General features: G+C 34.0%; 1 protein-coding gene across 4 annotated transcripts in view; it reads right to left on the reverse strand.

The window, feature by feature from the left end:
- LOC111633334 (zinc finger homeobox protein 4-like) overlaps positions 1-22,588 on the reverse strand; it is a 58,923-nt gene that overhangs the window by 19,606 nt on the left and 16,729 nt on the right. For all 4 annotated transcript variants that reach the window (XM_023377885.1, XM_023377886.1, XM_023377887.1 and 1 more), the window contains one exon: positions 9,675-16,061. In XM_023377885.1, coding sequence (XP_023233653.1) covers positions 9,675-16,061 — 6,387 coding nt within the window. The remainder of the gene's footprint in view (positions 1-9,674; positions 16,062-22,588) is intronic.

Below are 22,588 nucleotides of genomic sequence, written 5' to 3' on the forward strand. Positions count from 1 at the left end.
GCTGTCTGATTGATACTCGAAAGGCAGTAAATCGTTTTGTATAGAGAGGTTACGTTTTCGGTTTATGTTAATAATACGAAAGTAAGACGAGTGAAAAAAAAACACACAGCCAGGGTGCAAGTTACTGTAATAGCCAGGCCGATCACGTAGCGTCAGCAGGTGCATTTCAAGTTGCATTTCAATTGGAGAATCAAGTTTTGCCTATATCGGAGAATGTGCGAGAGATTGGCACCATGGTTTCGACCTAAAGAAGGCTAAAAACACTAAATATATTATGAATGATAAACCAGTTTAACATCGGATACATGTACTCTATGCTGTACAAACCTATGACAATAGAGATTGGATGTATGAGAATGGAATAAATGTATTGATCGATGCTGCTTCTGGGTGTCAGAGACAGTAGAAAGAGGCGGTCGTGTCTCCGGGGTATTCATTGATCTATCTCTACATATACGTAACCAGATAATTGCAATACTGATCCATATAACAATCGCTTTAAAATTTAAATTAGTTTGACTAAATAAACACTGAAACTTGCATTCTTAATATACGTTGACAATTTTTTTTCGGCCTTCGGAATTTAACCCACCATCCAAGTATTTTTTTTTTTAATCTACCTCATCCAATTTTGAAGATAACAAGGGCTTTACGCTTATAATAAAACAATATGCGACGTTAGGCCAGCCTTGAAATAATTACAGGATATAATCCAAGAATATAGAAAACAAACTTTGTACATTTCTTCCGCATTGAATCAAATTTCTGTAAGTTCGTCATCTCTGCGTGCCATACACAGAATAGCGAGGAAATGGTCCTTGATCAAAATCACAAAGCGTACAGAGGGGCTCCGAATGAAAAAATCTTTTGTCTGTCGACCCTTGGCTTGTTCCTTTCGCTTGGCATTGCAAATTCTTAGTTAAAGGCATTTGATTTTTTCTTCTCTACAATATAAGATTTACTGATCGTAAAGAGAAAACCTATAGAGCCACATCATCAACCAAATAAATATCCAGCTGTGGAAGACATGATGGTTGGATATCGATCGAATATCTCCATAACTTCTTTAATATATCTATATTAGAAAACCAATTCTAAACCGAGATAATTTATTTCCGACATTTCTAACATTGGCATATCTCCAGTATTGAAGTATGGATTAAGGCAATCTTTTCATCACAAACAATAATGCGAAGGGTACAAAGATTAAGAAAGAGAGCCAAATAAGACCTGTCCCAAATGCTACTGTGTGTCTAATGAGAGGACGTGTGAGGAAAAATCCCTCTCGCCAATAGAAAAGTTGTAGAGCACGGGAGTGAGATAACATTTTCCCACACATTTTGACATACATTCATTGTCTCGCCAGCCCCCGAGCTACCGGGGTTGGACACAATGCTCTACCTGCTCCTTAAATCTTCTAACTAGTACAGATGTTCTTACGTGGCTAACGTGCCCTCGTGGGGATGGCCTCCGACACATTTTATAACATCCCAGTTATTATCGTCACGCTGCGTAATTGCATTTACGTTGCGGAGACGAATCCGTTAAATGGACTTATCCTTTTAAAATCCTCCCCCAAAATAAATCGATAAGGGAGTAGGAAAAATTAGAGAGGGCAACGAAATCAATTATGTCAATGAACCGTTTTAGTCGTCTAAAGTGGACATTGCAAATTTAGACGTCTCGATCAGACATTGGCGTATGACGTGACCGGCCAATCTAATATCCGTCTTTGCAAAATACAGTATAAATCCCCAGCAACCTCTAGCAACTGATGGACAAAATTTTCGACATGTATACAATCCCTTAATGTTCTTACTTCTCTTCATGGATACTTGCATTTCAATTTAAACAGTCGGATGAGAGAGAGAGAGAGGGATCTAGACCCTTCTCGACTGGGACCTGACGTCACGCCAGCGGGGAGACATTAAGGGACCGTATCCCCACCGTCCCCCGATTAATATTCTCCGCATCCTTTGTCTTTTTTTTCCTTCAGCGTCTCCTACAGCAGCGCAGCGGGATGCTGTCTCCGACGTTACAAGCCAGTGGAGGCTCTTAGTTAATACTATTACCTCTCAGGGCTTGAGTAGCTGTTAGATGAACGGTCCACATACTACATTGTTCTCTTTTTTTTTTTTAAACGAAAGGAAAAAATAGATAGCTCCGGAGTTTTTAGTCTGTCGCAGAAAAATTAATGAGGGGAAAAGTTGATGAACTCTTAGAGCTGTTCTGTGGTAGGAGTTCATTAAAAAAAGATCTTATTCTTCCGAATATTTTCGGTGAAAGGTATAAGTGAATTACGTATATACGTCTTTGTGATTTTCTCCCGTTTTGGCACATTGGTCTACATACGTCTTAGTGTAACCATAGCCTCATATTTCACTCTACTCCATTTTTTTTTCCTCCTTCTCTCTTTATTTTTCTTTTATTTGCAGAAAATTAAGGAAGCGGAGGGACGAGCCACACACAAACTGCAATTATTTAAATCATTCCTCTTCCGGGCTTAACTTACAGATATAATCCTTTCTACTAAATTAGTAGTGTCTTCAATTAATATTTTAAAATTATAACAAGTCATTTACATATAAAAGATTCTTGCTATAATTTTAAAACGGAATAAACGGTCACGTATTTCATTCCAGATTAGTTTAATCTGCATAGTTTTGTAGTATAAAATTTACTAACATCACGTAACTTGGTAAAAATTTCCAGTCTAAATTTCCAATTAGGAAAGTATAGAAGAGACTTTGTCCTTAAATAACATTATGTACGCATTTCTTGCAACGTTTAATGAAATTACTTAGTTAAGTAATGAATAAAACAAATTGAATTAAAATCGCTAGCTGTAAAAAATTAAAATAAATAAAATGAACGTGTGGAATTCTATTTAAATGCAAAGTTGCTATAAAGACAAACGAAAATCCTTCATCCAAAAATATCTAAAAAGAAAAGAAAAAATTAGACAAATAAAACATATTTATTGACTGGCATCGCTTAAAGAATCATCTCTCTCTAATCACTTTGGCTGCTACGAGCGAGTAATCTAAGCAATTATCGAATCCTTTAAACACTCATTAAGACTTAATTAAGAGACTATAATTACCGCCTTAAGACAAATTTATACAATTAACAAGAGGTACTCGGAGAGAGGACAGATTAATTCAAAAGCCAGATTCGATTAAGAAGAGACTCTCTTTTAATATTTTCCAACAAGAACTATTAACACTAGAAGGACGAAAAATCATTATTTACAAATGCTTTTTTTCTTTCCCCAAATGAATTTTTAAAATAATATTTATGTTAATTAAGGTTAAGACCCGTGAATGTCCACAGTAGGGTGATGTGCATTATGACGAAATTCTGGTTTTCCAACTCGTTTCATTACGATGTCAATGACCTTGTAGAAGAACGAAGATGAGACCTCGGCCAACGCACGCAAAGCAATAATAATAGTTTGTTTCCTTCCCAAAATTGGAGGTCACTATAACTCCACCTTTGGTATTAGTTTAATAGAATTTTTTTTTTTCTTTTTCGAGTGGACAGTTTGACGTAAAATTAAATAATCCTACTAGTACAACCGGTAATTATTAATGCTGATTCATTAAGCAATTTCTGTGTAAAATTATGTTAACATTATTTCTAAGGCTTTGTCAAAGACCGCTCGTTAAAGAAGCCTTTCATATAAAACTGTCACCGACCAAATTATCCTTAATTCAATGGAGAAAGATGCATTTCTACTTTCCAAGAAAGGAAAAATTATTAGGAAGGATTAATTAATAAAAAATATTTCTTCAGTCAAAACTGAAAACACACAGTGTATGTGCCTATCTGTTAAAAAAGAAAAAAAAATGTAGCTAGCAATCTCTTTCTTTTAGAAAAGATTTTTCACAAAAATGCAGGTAGCAGGTTTATATAGCGAAGCTTCTTTTTTATTTTTATTTTTATTTTTTTTTTCTTTCACGTTTGCCCTCGTGTCCGACTAATGATGGTAGAGAATCCTGGATGTCACAAGCAAAGGATGTCTGCATCGAAATCTTGGAAAAATCAATAGCTACTCTCGCCAGCACCTGCCACCATACTGCATAAATATGGAAGGCTCACAATTACATACAAATTGGAGAGACGCAATAATAGAACGGGCCTAACCAGCGCTTCTACTAAAGATAAAAAAGAAGAAGAAGAAGAAGAAGAAGAAAAAAGAAAACAAAAAGAAAAAAAAAAGGGAGAGAGGAGCTTCATCACCGGGGCACCATTTTATTTTTACTTGCTTTCGGAGCGCAAAGCCGTTTGGATTTAAATGGTAGCGTGTAAGTGGACACATTGGACTTTAGCTACTTTACTGATCGGCTAACGTCGTTACTGTGTGACCAACTGACTCAGACCGTTCTTTTGGTAAATACCTTCCGGTCATTCTGTCCTTCTGATGTTAGTTGCTTAATTGATTCTTGGTGTTTACTGATGAATAGATTTCGATCGTTCTCAGTTCATCCCGTTAGTTTTTCCATTGTTAATAAGCAATTCTCCCCTTTTTCAATACCATCGTTTTTTTTTTTTTTTTGCCTTTGTTTACGTAAAATATAATGATAAATATTATCTACAATCTCATTAATTTATGATTTCTTTATGAATTTATTAAAATTATTCTTCTTATTTACATAATTTTCTTCGGTAACGAGTCATTTTTCTTATTTTATTTTATTTATTTTAGATTCCTGATTAAAAAAATACGAGCGCAATTATTAATAATTTTAAATTATTTTAGATTAAATAAACACATAAAACGGACAATAATAACGCCATTGGAAATAGAAAAATCTGAGAAATGTTAAATGATGGAGGGAGTTAAATGAAAACAAAAGTTGATGACGGAGATAGAGCTACTATTACCTCCTTGGTTGGCATCTCTTAGGGCCAATGAGCTTCCTGTCCATCCAAACTGTATTATTACGATCGTCGAGCGTGACGTCAAATAGGGACAAAAATCTCAAGCAACTCGACGGAAGTAATACGTCTGCTGATCACTTCCTGCGTCTGTCAAATATTCAGATATACCAGGAAACTACGATCTATCATGACGGAGGACGACTCTTGTCGAGAATTTTCAGATATTATTGTGAATACGACAACGTCATTCTATACCATCGAATGATTTATTGCCGACGAATTATTAAAAATAATTTATCCGGAACATTAGATTTTATTGGCTATTCTTTAATAGACTTACTATATTTTAATTGCCATTTTTCTGATTTAATCGAATAATTTCCGGAAGAAGCAAAGATCAAATCCGTTTTTCCTACTGATTTAAAATTTACAGAGAGAGAGAGAGAGAAATTCGAGAAGAGAGATTGCATTCATTTATACCGAACATCTTAAAATTTCTCATCGACTTCATTGCTGAGAATACTTTCTGAAAGAATAAAAAAAATAATAATAAAAAAGAAAAAAAGAGAGAAAAAGCATTGATCGATATGAATATTCCTTGGTGTTCTAAATCGATACGAACGTTGTGTACATGTTTATTTCGATTATTTTACGAAGAGCTTCTTGTAATATTATTGTTATTCCCAACTAGCATTAACGTTTTCTTCTTTAAATAGCCAATTCGTTTCTTTTTCTCTTATTTTTTTTAATTCTAGACCTCATAACGTTTCCAGTTAATTCAATAAAGAACAATAAAAAGAATCCTAGAAAGACAAAACTAATCTGGTATAAAAAAAAGAGAGAGAGAGAGAGGGAGGGGGAGAATAAAGCTAAATAAACCGAACAGAGCGAAGGTGTCTAGGTTGACATGTCATATCATAGCCAGCTATCAGTAAATAAACAGCAAGATGATCCAGATAAATAGGGAGACGTGACGGAGGCTGTGCATGGCCACACAAGGCAAACGTGAGTAGCCCGAGGCTTTTTGAGGGTCAGGTGCCATATGCCGACCACGTGGTCAAGGTGTACGTTGAACTAGGCAGGTGGAAAGAATGATACCAGAAAACCAGTCGAACGAGTTCCGAAATCCCTGAAGGTGGACTTTACCACATATTGCATCTCTCGGGTGGAACTAATGGTACATCACTCAAATAATTGTTATAAATACCTCAGTGTGGGAGACAATAGTACAGGAAGTTACCTGAAGGAAAGCTTCTAGCGTTAATAGGAAACAAACGCGGGAGCTAAAAGTATTTCGTCTTAAACATTAATCGCGGAATAAAAGAGGAAAAAAAAAAAACAGGGGAGAGAATAATTCACAAACAGCTATCTCTTCCGTTTTTTCATTCGTTGATATTTTTCCAAGCAGATGGTTTCAGCGGAGAAGAGAAAAGGGACCAAGCTGACTGCATAGAATGTTTGATGGGTCTGTTGTTAGAAGGTTGACAGTGGTAAAAGGCTACACAACCAACCCCATTAGTCTCAGTCTATAGTGTCGCCAAGGAGACGGCATTAATTGACCTCCATCACTGTTGTGGTTACATGAAAAAGTACGCCACAATGACGCCATAGTTGCTCTTATAAGTGGTTGTTCTTTTTAATTAAAATTATGTATTACTAATTGCTTGCGTGTTGCAGTGAAAAGAAAACCAAATTCCATTATACATTTTATAAAACGGCATTTAATAAATAAATAAATAAATATTTTAATCGAAAACGAAACGTATAAAGAAAAGAAAAAAAAAAAGAAAACCTCTCTCTCCTTTTCTCGAGTTTTCCAGATAATAATTACTAATTTCTTAGTCCCATTATAAGATAGAATGGATTCTTCGAGAATTCATAAATGTTTCATGTCTTCATACATGATGGATAACGTTGAATATAATTGAATAGGGCTTCGGGGTGGAAAAATATTTGGGATAACGTTTACTAGATTCGGGTTACCGGCATGACACGGCATATCAGATTTAAATAAAAAGAAAATAAAAAAATTTAACCGATTCAAATTGATAATCTACAAACATTTCTATCACGAAAAATTCATTAACGAGAGTTTATTCAGTAGAAGAATATTATAAATAATCAAATAAATGAAAAATGAAAAACATCATAATCCCAGTTTCTTTCGGTTGTAGTATTGAAGTCGGCAACTCCCTCTCGGATTTTTACAGTTCTCGCTTGTCACGCCGAACGAATACGTGATTCACGATGTCAAACATCGTTAATGTCACCTTTACTAGGAACGAGAACCTAATTTTTCTAGTTTACTTTCTTTCTAGATTTTCATTTGATCCGGGTAAAGACCGAATAATCAAAACAGAAGTTGGAAAAAGTCTTTATAAGGAATATCTACGATATCAATAAAGATGTCATCTTTTTCGATGCTTAAAACACAACAAGATATTTTTTAAGACGGGGAAAAACGATCGAACTAAATGGTGTTCCCTTAACTCGACATGTGTACATATTGATCTGAAAGATCCATTGTAGCAATGAACATCTAAATCGTCACTCACGTGATACCGGTAGCAGATAAGACGTCAAACAGCAGCCATTGAACTAATCTCATTCAGATGCCATCTCCTCTGATCTTATACGATGAAAAAACATTCGGCCATTGACGGATCGAATCCTTCACTCCCGCGTTTTCATGTCTATTTACCTCTACTAAAACAATCGTAACTTTTTTTTTTATGTTTCTTGTTTTTGCAGCGACCTAAATAGCTTTCCACTATCATTTTTTGTACTCGATAGGACAAAGGAATAAAGTATAAAAAAAAAATATACCATCAACTCTTTACCTAAGTCGAGCTCAATTATCAGTTTTAAAACTTAGATAAGAACAAAATAAAAAAATACAAGAAATAATTTACTTCAAAAATCTACCGTTATGTTACCAACGAACAGCTTGTACTTGGACAATTTTTTTTTTCTCGCTAATTCCATTTATTCCTGCAAATAGAGTTTGATTACAGGTTGAACGAAAAAGTTCATTAATTGTGGCCAATGAACAGTGTTGGCTGACAACTAATGGAGAAATCTCGGAAAACATCAATCAAAAATTCTCCCTTCAGGATGTTCTTACAGATAAAATGATGTTCTAAATTATATAGGTATCTCTAGAGAACAGGTAAGTTTCCTATCCAATCATTCCCTCAAACTTCTAATATATTAAATTAATACGTAATACTATTAAAGATTTAGGTATTAATTATTTATTAAAATACTTTTTGTTAATTCTTTAAATTAAATTTAAAGAAATATATTGTAAAATTTCAATAAAATACTTGAGCTTCGAAAAAGATAATTCTTTCTATAGAGACTAATGAAGTATCATCTACTACAATGCGGCCTTCTCTTTCCATGGTCCTACCTTAACGGGAACAAACCCACCTGTTCCGAGCAACAAACCAATCACTTGATTACGTCAGAGCAATGATCGACGTGCAAGCAACTACCAATTTATAACAGAATATTATATTATTACATCTATTTACAACTTTATACGGCAGTTTATCCGCCGTCTATTCTTACCTTCCAGTTAATATTGATCTTTTAAAAAAAAACTTATCCTGTCACACTCAATAAAAGTGAATGACCATCATAGAAAATTTTACAAAATAATACGCAAGCATTTACAAAAAAAAAGAAAAAACTACAATAGACTGAACATCTCTTTTAATCTACTCATGCAAAAAAGGGAGGAATATGAAAATAAATAAATAACAATCTGAAGACTATCAATAACAAGCAACAACTTGGATTTACAGTAAATTTTTATGGGAAATAATCGCATGCAAAAAATAGTAATTTAAACATCTACAACAAAAAAAATCATCAGGCAACTAAGTATTTTTCATTTCTCCATGGCAGATTTTATTGTACAAGTTTCTTGATTAGGTTACATTAGATGGTGCAAACATAATTAATACCATATCAATATGTACAAACGTCAACAACTCGCTTTATCATATCCTTACATACAACAATCTCCTTTGGTCAACTTTCGAAAACATCGTCGAATAATAATAATAATAATAATAATTTTAGAAATAAATTCATGCAATAACTGGCAACAATGCCGCATTCCAATATCAAAACATGCAACATTCTACTTTTCACTATATACTATACACAGTCAATGGTTATTTTTTTTTTATTTTTAATATATAAAAAAATGTGACGTCGAATATATTCTGAGCAGTATGACGAATTGCGATAAAAGCCTACCATTCCCTATACATGCAAGGCAGTTTGAGTCGACACATAAAAATATAACTTAGCCTCCGATCAATGAATGCATTTTTCTAAGTAGAACGACATCACAAATTTTTTTTTTTTTATAAATTATTTCTATACACGTTTGATATAGTCCTTACACGTAAATTTTTGATGTCATTTTTTAAATGTCGAGGCTAAGCGTTATTTAAAAAAAATTAGCTTAATGAGATTAAAGTGCTCCAAAAACTATGTACTGTATATACACCCACACATCCTTATGCACAAAGACGCTGTAGGGTCAAGTAATATCGGACAGGCCTGTAGGAACGAATGTGTGGTATACAGTTCACCACAAACAGATGCATTCCACGAGATATTGTCAGGAACTTTTTGTGCCTGTTTTGTACTAACCCCACATCGTGATACAAAAATGACTAATAAATTATTGTAATGATAAATAACATGTACAGTATGGCAACATCACTTGATGAGGGGATGGGATATAGAGAGCACTCAGACATCACTCCTACCTTGATACATGGCTGGATGAAACAAGGAGCCAGGAACACCACTGTAATAATTAGGAAATCCCGTATACATATAAGGAAACAGGTTGGCTGCCTCGCTGGTGGGTAGGGGAAAATCCATGCCGTGGTTCGCTACTGGATTTCCCTGGGATGCTTGGATCTGGGTCGCATCTTTCTTTCTGCCTTCTTGCTGTTGTTGTTGCTGCTGTTGTTGTTGTTGCTGCTGCTGCTGCTGTTGTTGTTGTTGCTGCTGCTGCTGTTGTTGTTGTGGCTGTTGCTGAGGTGATGATTGTTGCTGATGTTTTTGGACAGACTGCGAATTGGAATGTTCTGTTGGACTTTTGGATTCTTCTTCGTTTCCGCCATTATTGTTGTCTTGTTTTGAGGTCGCAGTTTCTCCTTTAGCTTCCCTATTCCCAGATCCCAGAGACATACCCAACATACTCGCATTTTGTCCAAATGGAGGAAGGTTCATTGGGATGGGGAGACCTGCCATCTGCTGGAGACCCATCATTTGAAGTTGCTGCATAAGATTGGTTTGACTACTTGCACGTTCGAATTCTTGTTGTTGAACAAGCTGTTCTAATGCATTCGTCCCTGGAGTTGAAATCTCAGAACGTTCAGTTGCATCTTGCGTATCAGTCAATTTTTTCATATTGTCGATATGGGTCTTCAGTTGGTCTATGTGCCTTTTAGAAAACAGGTGATCTTGCATGATGGTATTTGAATATTTCGTGTCATACTTCACGTTACAAAATTTGCACTTTTCGGGAAGCTTGGCAACTTCCATCTCCTGTCCGAATGTCTTAACAAAAGCCAGTTTCGATTTTTTTTCCTTAGCACGAGCATTCTGAAACCATACTTGAACAACTCTTTTCGGCAGACCAATCTCTCTACCTAACATTTCACATTCGGCCATGGATGGCGTTTTGTAATCAGCAAAAATCGATTTCATCACTTTCAGCTGCATAGTGGTCATTTGCGTTCTGAATCTCTTGTTTGCTCCACTTCCCCTAGGTGAGTGAGATGGAGCAGGAGACGTTGGATTACTCTCATAGGAAACATCTTCCAATTCCATGTTGTCGGTTGATTCGGAATGCGTTTCCGATCTGGTGTCATCGTAATAAATCGAACGAGAGAATCCGTCGTCCATGCTCTTATCACTCAAACTAGTTAGTAGATCATCTTGACTGCGTTCCAGATCAAGTGACATCTTCATTGACTTGCTCAGATCAAGGGGACAATCCCCTCCTTCTTTTTTTTCCCCAGGTTTCGTCTGCTTTAAGGTGAGATCAGCAGGTATCGAACTCGATTCCTTGCTTGTATTGCACAAATCGTTCAAATACTTTTTCAATGAATCTTCATAATATTTTTTCATGGTATTTTGAACGGACTCAGCAGACGTCGATGGTACCGAGGGAGAAGACGAGGAGGATGTTGGCACGTTAGTGGATGCTCCCTTTTCCTCTCCTCCACTGCCCGACGCGGATGGAGCCTCCTGGTTCGAATCGGCGTCCCCATCGGGCAAGGCATCAATGTTGATGTCACCTTTTGTATACTGATCAGCATGTCTTGTGGCAAGATGAGATTCCAGAGCCGACCTTGCTTTGAACAGAGCACGGCAAAAAGGACATCTTTTGTGAATTACTTGTTGGTGGGCACGAAATTGTCCTTTTCTCTCTCGTGCTCTGGTGTTTTGGAACCACACTTGAACTACTCTTTTCTTCAATCCTACTTCTCGAGCAATATTTTCTAACATTTTGCGACTAGGATTACTTTCCATCTGGTATTTTTGATATAAATAGTCCAGTTGTTCGGGAAGTATCGTAGTCCTTAATCTTTTATCTTTTGGTTGTTCCACTGATTCCTTTGATTCTTCTTCTTCTGATAATTTTCTTTTACTAGGATTGGATTGCTGTTGTGCTTCGTACTGAAGAATGCCAAAGGATGAGTTTGATGAGTAATTAGGAAACAATGTAGGATTCATGATATGAACAATTTGATGTTCTCTCCATAGATCAGATCTCGGAAATGCTAAACTACATTTGTCACAGCGATATGTGCCATTCTGACCAAATTTTTCAGGCGACCTTGCTGTTGCTGATGATGAAGTAGGCGATGATGATTTTTCTTCTGTAGTTGGCAGAGGCTTTAACTGTGATGATAGAGGATTTTCATCTTTAAAACAGGAACTTTTTTGGTGCTTAATAAGTTCATAATAACGTTGAAAGACTTGTAGACATTTTTTGCATTGATAATTTAAGCCTGGTGTACGCTGAAATTTTCCTGAACTATCATCATCAGTAGCTACAGGGGGTTGATTTTCATATACTTTTCTAGCTTTCTGTCTTGCATTTTGAAACCATACAACAATAACTCTAGGGCTTAGATTCAGCATCTTGGATAAATATTCCAAATCATCATCTTTTGGATAGGCATTTGTTTCAAAAAATTCCTGTAATACCTTTATCTGATAATCAGTGAATCTAGTCCTATTTGCTCGTTTTCCGGATCCCGAAGATGTGTTTGAAGTGTTTGTGGTGAGAGTGCACATACCACTGGAGGAAACAGTGTTTGTTAATTTAGCAGATTCAAGGGAAGGAGACGTGCATGTTGAGGAGGGAAGAGAGAAAGACGGTAAGGGATGGGAAGATGAAGAAGGATCTGCTAACCTTACTGAATCGGCTAAAGATGCTGTCATCAAACTAGGATCAGAAGGATGAGACAGAGAAAGTCCTTCCAATTTTTGCTCAGATGCATCCTCTTCAGAAATGATCGAATGGTTGGATGTTTCTTGTTTCAGTTTACCTTCTTGAGAGGAATCTGTTTCATCGGCACTACTGAACCTACTCTGTTCGCTTTGGTTACCATTCTGATTGTTATCATCTTTAGATATAGGAACTACTTTGGTTTCACCAGTCTTTTCGTATTCTTCTAGATTAAGATATGTTGAAGGAGGATTGCTGAAATTATAAGGAGAGTCTTTATTGCGCTGACGTTCTTTAAAAAGAGTATTTCTGAACCAATGTTTAATTACTTTGAGAGGTAATCCTGACTTTTCTGACATCTCTACTAACTGTTCTTCGGTTGGAGAGTTGTTTATGTCAAAATAAGCACGAAGAATCTTCAATTGTTCATCACTGATTCTAGTTCTAGCCCTTTTCTGTTGTTGCTGCGCTTGTAACAGTTGTTGCTGCTGCTGCTGTAATAGCTTTTGCTGAGCTGCGAAAAAGTTGGGATCAACGGTTCCAGGCATCATTGGATGGCTAAATGCTGATGCCATAAGTGGATCTAATGGAGGAGGCATCATGACAGGAATCAGAGGAGGGTGTAAATTCATTGCGGCAGGAAATGGCATGTTCATGCCCATAGGCAATCCCATACCAAGTCCCATACTCATCAGAAGCTGATTGAACTGTAGTTGAGCCGCCATCTGATTGGCAGTAGAATTAACATCTGAAGACTGTGAAGCGAGTGATACAGTTGGTGGGGTGGCTGACATAGAAAGAGCCAAGGATGTTTGTAGAGATGGTGTTGGACAGACAGACGTCTCGGCAGATACAGCTGGAGAACTAACATCAGTATTACTACCAGTTTCATCCTGGGCATTTGGTGACTGAGCAACTCGTTTTTCGTATTCTATTCGAAATTCATCAGCAAATTTTTCCACTAAATCGACAGGGACAATTTGCCCATGAATTTCTTCTCTGTGTGCCTTCAATACCCAAATACTAGAAAATTCTTTCAAGCATTTCGTGCATACAGATCTGTTTATTTCTGGTAAATCAGTATCCTTAAACTTTACTTCATTATCAATATCGAGAGATTTCGTTTTTTCCTTCTCTTCAGATATAACTTTTTCAGAAGCTAACAATTCTTTCTTATCATCTTTCTGCATATATTTTTGCCTGTATTCATTAAATTGCATTACAACATCAAACCCAAAACTCTCCAGCAAATGTTTGTATATGAGCGGTTTGCTGCGAGGAAAGGGTTGTTGTTGTTGTTGTTGCTGCTGCTGCTGCTGTTGTTGCTGTTGGCACTTAGCACGTAAAAGATGCTGAGTTAACTGAGGACTTAATTGAGGAGGATGTTGCTTTAAACTTAAGAATTCTGGAGGATATAACAAATTTACTGATTGGTCCTGGTCATCTTTCTGTTGCAATAAATCAGAAACTTGCAATTGAGGCGGGGTGATGCCAGGTATTGGAGGCATTTGTGAATTTGTTGTAATGGCTGATACCCTGCTCAATAAAGATTGCGACGGCTGTGAAAATAAACAACAGAGTTGCTGATGTTGGAGCAAGGCCTCTTGAGAAACAAAGATAGCACTGCACCGCTGACAGCTGAGGATAGGTTGGGAAGATAAGGAAACAGGTAAGTGAGCACTGTGAGGTGGCAGCAGTGATGCGAGATCTGGAGGAACTGATAGTTGAGGGGAGGCACTAGTAACGGGAGTTGATCCCGTGGTAGCTGTGCTGCTCAGAGGAACTTCAGACATATCCGGGAGTTTAGGAATCTGTGTATTAGAAGGAACACTTGTGGATGGGCTGATCACCTGAGTTAGCTGAGGCATAGTAGTAGAGGAACATTGTATATTTTCTGCTGTATCCTGAGCCTGATTTGGTTCAGGTTTTTCGATCAGAGGAACATTTAAATCAACTTGTCCAGTCATAGCCAACTCATGCAACTTGGATGCACGAGTTTGGTGTAGAACAGATCGTATATGAATATCTAATGTTGATCCTTGACTGTAGGCAACCTTACAAATGTTACATTTATATGGCTTGTTATAGGAATCATTAGTGCTAGTTGTATTCGTGGTATTAGTTGTAGAAGCAGCAGATGTAGTAGTTGCTGAGTTAATACTGGCCGTAGTCGTAGTAATTGTCGTACTACTTGTGCTGGAACTGCTACTTTCTTTCATGCTCTGTTTTAATTTGTGAAGATGAGAGACGGAATTATAGTGAACGAGCAAGATATTTTTCTGAGTAAATGATTCCATGCAGATGTCACATTTGTATGGTCTGTTCGGATCAAGGTATTTTTCCATCGGATAGCTTAGCTTCTCCCCTTTCCTGTGCAGTAAAGTTTTATTATGACTGGTCAAATAACTTTGTCTAGTGAAGGCGACTTTACATCTATGGCATTTGTACTTTCTTGTAGGATCGTTATAACTATCTTCTGCGACAGATTGGCTATTTATATAGTCCTCCAGTCCTTCTTGATCCTTAGGACCATCACTACTACCCTGATCACCCGCTTCTGGAACATCTACTTCTGTTTCAGGAGAAATGTCATCTTGATTGCAAATCGCTTCCGCTTGTTCTTCCTGTTGTTCATCATCTCGATTGCTCTCTTTCTTAAGCAATTCCGTAGTCTGAGGGTCTAGTACCCCGCCTCCATTTCCTCCAACTAATAATGGATTGTTAGCAAGACTAGCTTTATACTGATCTAATTCTTCTTTACTCATGTCGGTATGAAAACTTTCCACGTGCTTCTGTAAAGCAGCCACTGATCTAAAATTTCTACCACATAAAACACACTGAGTAGCAGCACGGATGGCATGATACTGCGAATGAAGTTGCAGTTTCTCCAGCGTTTTGAACGCTAAACTACACTGATTACAACGATATTTATAAACGTGTCTTTCAGATACTGCTAGAGGAGGCGTTTGAGCGTGAATTTCACGAAAATGCATCTGCAAAGCTAAGGCAGTAGTAAAATATTGACTACATCCTTTTTTCCAACAAAGATAACCTGGACCTCGAGGTGTCTGTTTCAATTCTAAATGACCAAGTTCATTTTGATGACTAAACAAATCGTCCACGTTACTAAACATTTTAGTGCAGCCAGAGCAAGGTAACTCATCAAATACGTCATCCCCACCAACTTTCTCTCCTCCTTCACTTTCATTCTTCTCCTCCACGTCTTCTTTTTCCTCTTCTTGTTGCTTAGATTTTAAATCGGAAGGTTCGTCAAACGAACTCTGCTTATTACCCGAAGAGATCCAATCAGACTGATCTACCATTAAAAGTAATCTTTGAACGCCCTCTTGATTCACATGATGGACTTCCATCAGATGAGATTCTAACTGTTTCCATTCACTGAAGCTTTCTTGACAAAGAGGACAGGAAATCATATTGGTTTTTTGGGAGTGTTGAGATTCGACATGCGATTGGAGTCTTGCATCGCTATTACAGGTAAAATTACAGAAAGGACAGGAATGAACTTCATCATCAGCGGAACTTGTTGAAGCGGCTTCTTTAGGATTTTCAAGAAGTGCTTGTTTTAACATTGAAGCTGAAGAAGAAGCTGAAGCTTCGTCCATTTTACTCGACGAATCCGCTTTTTCTTCAGTTTTCTCTTCGACTTCAGTGGGTAAAGTATCTGAAATTACACAAAATAAAATTAAAATATTGAGAATTATTTAACAAACCTTAAAATTTTCTTCCATACTGCAATATTAAATACATTTTTAATAATTATAATTACATCAAAAGATAAATTTAAATTATATTAATATAAAGTACTGTACATAACTACAATAATTATATAATTATCTTTTCATACATTATACTATATACAAGCCAAAGTATATATTTATATTTAATTAACTATGTACAATATACTTAATTAAAATGTATATATTATTTATTTTAAATAACGATAAAATTTAAATATATAACTCATAATTAATTATAAATAGATAATTAGTAAATACACACAATAAGATATAAGAATATTTATGCTGCTGGTGAATTAAATTTGTCAATTAATTTATATTTTCTCTCTCTCTCTCTCTCCCTCTCTCTCTATACAAGAAAATCATTTACCGATTTTATTTCTTAAATGCAGAACGGAGAAAGTAATTTTTAAAACAAAATAAATTTTAATGGTTAGAAGAAAACCAAATTTTTCCTCCCCTTTGAAACTAATAATTTGCTTTAATTAATTTCGGAAAAACAGCTCGATATTTTCAAGTTTTTTTTTTAATTGTTATTAATGTACAGTTTTAGATATTTGGAAATTAAAAGAAAATATTTTCCGAAAAAATAAAATTAAATAATATAACATCCTAATGCTTTTTAAATTATTTTAAGATCCTTAACGTACTGAGATAAATCAGTAAAGGAAGAAACACATTCGTTATTGATGTTTAAAAATAAAATAGAAGAAGAAGAAGAAAGAAAGAAAGGAAGAAAGAAAGAAAGAAAAAAAAATCTATTCCAATTTTACTTGTAACATTAAATGCTTTAATTTTGTCCAACAGGAGGAATCTGATTTCTATTAAATTTCTTAATGTGAGGCTCTTATAGGAGCATGCTAATTTAACGAGCATTCAGTCCCACAAATTGTCGAAGTAGCTAAAAATTAATTTTCTAGTTTAAATATGCACTTTTCTTTACGAAAGAAATGTAATAATATGAAGTAAATCTATCAAACACCTAAATGAGTATATGCACCATATATAGATAATTAATTTATTTATTTAAAAAAGAAAGAATCGAAACTAGTTATTCTTATGCTATTCAGATCATGCAGAATAAAACTAAATACGAAAATACACAAGCAAAAGGGGGAAATTTAGTAAATTTATTTCATTAATTTAATAATAATGGAAATATAACATTGTGAAGAATAAAGGAATTCACATTCTTTTTAATGAAACTGACGCTCGCAAACGTCTGCAATAATAGATGGAAACACAACTGGAAGACATTTGAGTAATGACTGAGCAAAAAATAAAAAAAAAAAAGGAAGTATATTTTTTAATTATATGCAATTTCATGAATCACTAACTAAATGGCTCTTAACAGAATTTTTAAACTTCACATTTAGACAAAATAATGTTCTTGGGTCAAATCGAATCTTAAAAATTATACTTAATCGCTTATATATAAAGATATATATATTCGATGGCGATCGGTTAAATAAAGTGCAAAATTTATTTTTTAAAATCTAGGAAGGGGGAAAACAGTATTAAGAAAAATATTATTACCCCGAAAATATTGAATTTTACATATTTTTTTTCTTTCTTTCTTTCGTGAGAACGGAATATAAATTCGTCTCAGTAAATGCAATTATCTGTAAATTTTACTGAACTGAATTCGTGTATTATTAAAAGATTAATTATATATATATAGACACAGTTGAATCTCCAATAACGATCACCTCTAAACAACGGACATTTTCTTTTTTCTTGTCTTTTTTAAAGGTGTACTGTACGTACAAAATAACCTCTAAACAACGGCCAGTTTTAATGTTACTATATATATATATAGGCCTATATAATTCCAAGTATTTAGTTGCATAAGTTAATTTTAATACAATACGTAACGGAAAGAAACACCTCTTCTTAGAATTTAAAAAAAATAAAAAAAGTTTTATTTTCAATTAAAATTTTATCTAATATTTTTGTATTATATATCCGTTAAATTTTTATTTAACTTCCCTCGTTGTTATAATACAAGATTCGATTTGAATCATCNGATGTTAGAATTTTTTTTTTTAAAAAAAATACATATTAAATTTTATTTTCAAATTCTGAAATTATTTGATTACAACATCGACTATATTTTTATAAATGAGAGAATTGCAGAATACTAATAAAGACAAACATCTTTAAAGAATTTATTTAGATCTAAAACAAAGTGAAATTTGATATTAAATGAAAAAGAAATCTCTCTTTTATTATTTTATTTTTACATATAGAAAATATATTTAACGAATTATCAACGTGTTAAGAAATTAACTAACTTTATAAATGTAGACTGTACATTGCCTTATCACGCTGTACAATACAGGAGGGGGGAGAGAAAAAAAAAATAAGCTGTTTTAATTAATCAGCGACTATAATTTATCTTAAATATTTATAATTTAATTAAAGTATACGTTAAATTATAATCTATTATTATCGCTAATGGTTAATGGTTTGGGTGTGAATTTTATTAAGCAATCTATATGTTAATTTGTAATATAAGTCGACTGGCATTAATTTTTATCTTAAAACAAATAGGAATTCTGCATTGTATCCAGAATTAGGCAATTATAGTAGTAGGTCTTATAACAACATTCACAACGGTCGATAGAAATAAAATAAAAATGAAAAAAGAAGAAGAAGAAGAAGAAGAAGAAGAAAGGAAAAGGAAGGAAAAAAAAAAAAATCAATTTTGCAAATGTTAATAAAAATTTGAAATTGTCCTTTTTGTAAATCCTGAATAAATGCATAAATTATCAAACTCAATCCAATTTAGTCTCAATTTTAAATTCGAAATTGCGATTAGAACTTAATTGGAATTATTAATAAGTTTGTAAATTTGTAAACAACAAACTCGACAATTAAACTTTACAACCGATGAAAGATTTCGTTCTAATTAAAGTTATTTATTTATTATTATTATTATTATTACTAGTAAAAAAGATTTCAATAAGTTTACTTAAAAAATCAGCTTGTAAATTAATTAATAATCGTGGCCATAAATGATTTTTTTTTTTCGTCGAATTAATGTAAAAGTATCGAAAGGTTCTTAATAGAACACTCACCCAAACTTTTATTATAATTCTCGAGATAATCCCATAATTAAGGTTATATACTTCATGTTTAATACGCAGTTTATATATCTCGTCAGTTAAATCATACAAGGAAATGGATATTTTGGGCACGAACAACAGAATTAATGATGCAGAACTCAGGTGTGTCGAAGAGAGTTGGAAAAAAAAAATATACATATATATATGCAATATATTAGGAATAGGAAGTAATGGGTAGGCCTATTAAATGCCCGTTGTGACCTACTAAGTCAATAGTCAATTTGCCATATATTTAACTAATTATTTAAGAGAAAACATGCGACCTAAATGAGCATTTTTTGGGAGATTTTTCTCTGGTCGGCAATAACTGAATTGGCAGTTTCTTTTTTAAAGTCTGTAGATGAACGATAAGAGGCGTTGTGAAAAGTCTGAACATGTGTACCGAACCTCCCACCTGCTGACAGAGTTCTCCTTCAGCAATCACGGACAAAAATAGGAGACCAAAACAGTAACTGGGCCGTTTGAATGTCGGATCGACAACTTCGACAAAAGCAATTGTTTATATTCTAATAATTCTTCTTAATTAATTATTAAATTAAATAAATAAAAATATAACGTTATGATAAATAAATTTTGTTTTCTCTCTCCCTCCCCCGTTTCTTTTTTTTTTTTTTTAAATTAATGTTGCAACCCAATTACAGTATCACATTATTTATAGATTGATTTACGTTTTAACCTGTTTTGTTGCATATTTTTCCAATTATGTGTATCTTTATATATCTTAAATTGTAAAAATATTTTAAAAAAATCATATCAGATTTTCAATCGAAAACAAATTATACATTAATTTAACATTTATTTATGAAAGAATTATAAATATCTACATACACACATACTAATATATATAGGCCTTAACTTAATGTTTAAATCTAATTTAGAAATAGGTTAATTAACCTTACGGTCTAATTTACTGATCAACTTTTTAAAGATTTATCATTTAGAAATGCCATAAAAGAACACACACAAAGAAATTGTTTTCTACAATTTGAAAATAATCAAAAATATTTTAAAATCTCAAGCGCATTATCAATATCGTCGCCATTACCAATTTTCAGTTCGTTTATTTCGGAATATTTTCGTCACAAAAATTAATGATTCGTGTTTCCGAGAGACTTATAAAAAATATATATATTAATGTAAAATTATACATATTTTCTCCTATAAATTACGGTCAGTAACTTAGGGATTAAGTCTAAATCCAGAATAAATTACCATGTACTTCTTTGTTTATTATTCTTATTAGTAATTTTAAAAATATATGTATAATATAAACTATTTTTCGCAATTAAATAGTAGAAAGAAATGGCCGTTTAAAATGTTATATGGCCTTTTCTTCTTTCTATAATATCTTATGTTATATATTAAATTATCACGACTATAATAACCATATATTCGCTAAACTAATAGTCTACCATACTTTAATCCCCAATTTCGGACTAATCAACCGACGATAGTTAATTCCCTTCTGATTAACATTAGAAATTACTTAATGCACATTGTAAATCCCTTATAATCCTACTTCAAATTAAATTTCGAGATTGACATAAGCTAATTTTTGCTACGAATGCCGACGGACTAATTCGTGCTTTGTAAGTGTATAATTAAATTATGTACTGTACCTATTAAAAACTGAAACAAAAAAATTAAGTCGACGGCTTTACTTTTTCCAATTTAGAAAAAAAAATCAATTATAAAATAATCAAGGTCCCTTTTTTAAATATTAAATTTTTACTATTAACACGAAGGAAGAGGAGGAGGCCTCAATCACAAAGCTGGTTTTACATATAAGCTAAATAAACTATTCCTCGTGTCATAATGGGCCTCGCTCCGTACGCAAGTATTAGTTAATAACTATTGTATAGATTATATAGAATCTCTTGTATGCCATAGATTAGGTGTTTAAATCTATCTCTACCTAATCCAAATAATTAGACAATTGATTTAGTTTGGAAAGATGTTAGAATATATAAATTAATTTTAGGCCTTAAAGAGTTAAATCGGATTAAGAATTCTGTAATTATTTTACGTTATAAAAGACGATTTTCGTCCCGTAAATACTCGAAAAATGTGTAGAGATGAAAGTCTATTCATTGATTGCCTTTCTGAATTTTTCAATGGGCACAACTGGCACGTAAAAATAACCTCAATAACCTCTAAATTCACTTTCTTACCGGTTAAAGCATGTTCTGTTGTCTGTAACAGTATAAATGTCTGTGGGTTACACTTCACAGACTGTTGAATAACCATTTTCTGTTCAGAAGAATCGCAAGAGAGGAAGTGCAACAATTAAGGATAATCTTTAGTCCAGACAATATCTTCCGGATTTTAATTAGAAAATGAAGGAAACAATACAATTAAGGATCATTTGATCCGAAAAGATCGAAATAGCTGTCGATCACACGACAAGAAAAAAAAATTCCCACTGTAATCAAAGCTTTGTGTTACAGGACTCAAATGATTGAAAGAAAACTAAGACAATCAGCGGAGCCTCAATTAAACTCAACAGATGAAATGCTATTATTGGTCCTTTTTTTTCTCCCCTCCCTTCCTACCTTAATATATTCACACACCTATGGATAAATTAAAAACAAACTCGATCAAGGTCGAATCGTTCAGGATCTGGAGTATTATATTAGATAAATATTTCAAATACTGCCCCCTGTAAAATAAACAGTTCGAAGTGCACAGATATAGGTAATATATCAAATAAAAATCTCAGATTTCTGGAAATACGTCTTGCAATTTAAAACCATTTACAGACTGAAACGTAACTTAAATAAGGTTAGAATAATAACAATAATAATAATAATGATAATCTGGGAATTTTTAATCGCTATCAACAATTGCGTAAAACTATCCACCGACGACGACTTTTGCTCTAACTTGAGACTTCTTTAGAGCGGAGATGACAATATTATCAACATTTATTTTATAACGGACGCGACAGTTTTTTTTCCCTCCTCTATCCGATGATTATCTTATCTGGAAGCAAAAAAAAAGCATCCACCCTTTTTAAATGCAACATTAGGGAACTGGCATTATCTGATCAGAATGTCAGACGTGAGTGGTTCGGCAATGATTTCTGGAGGAGAATTATAACCACAAAATATGTATATTGTCAAAGGGAGTGTCAGAACCGGACTTTGATTATCTCCAAGCTTGTCAGTAAAAGGTAGTATATAATTAGTGCAGAGTTAACCCCCACTAAGTGGTACAACATGGTGTAAGTAATTATCCAATCTGAAAACATGCTGTCGAGATAAGAAACAGGTGTCTGGACTATTGATCAGCTGTTATATAAATCCGAAAGGATAGAAAGCCGG

Source organism: Centruroides sculpturatus, unplaced genomic scaffold (genome assembly GCF_000671375.1).
Source record: "Centruroides sculpturatus isolate CEXI.00-Female unplaced genomic scaffold, Cexi_2.0 scaffold888, whole genome shotgun sequence".
In the NCBI taxonomy this organism is placed as follows: Eukaryota; Metazoa; Arthropoda; class Arachnida; order Scorpiones; family Buthidae; genus Centruroides; species Centruroides sculpturatus.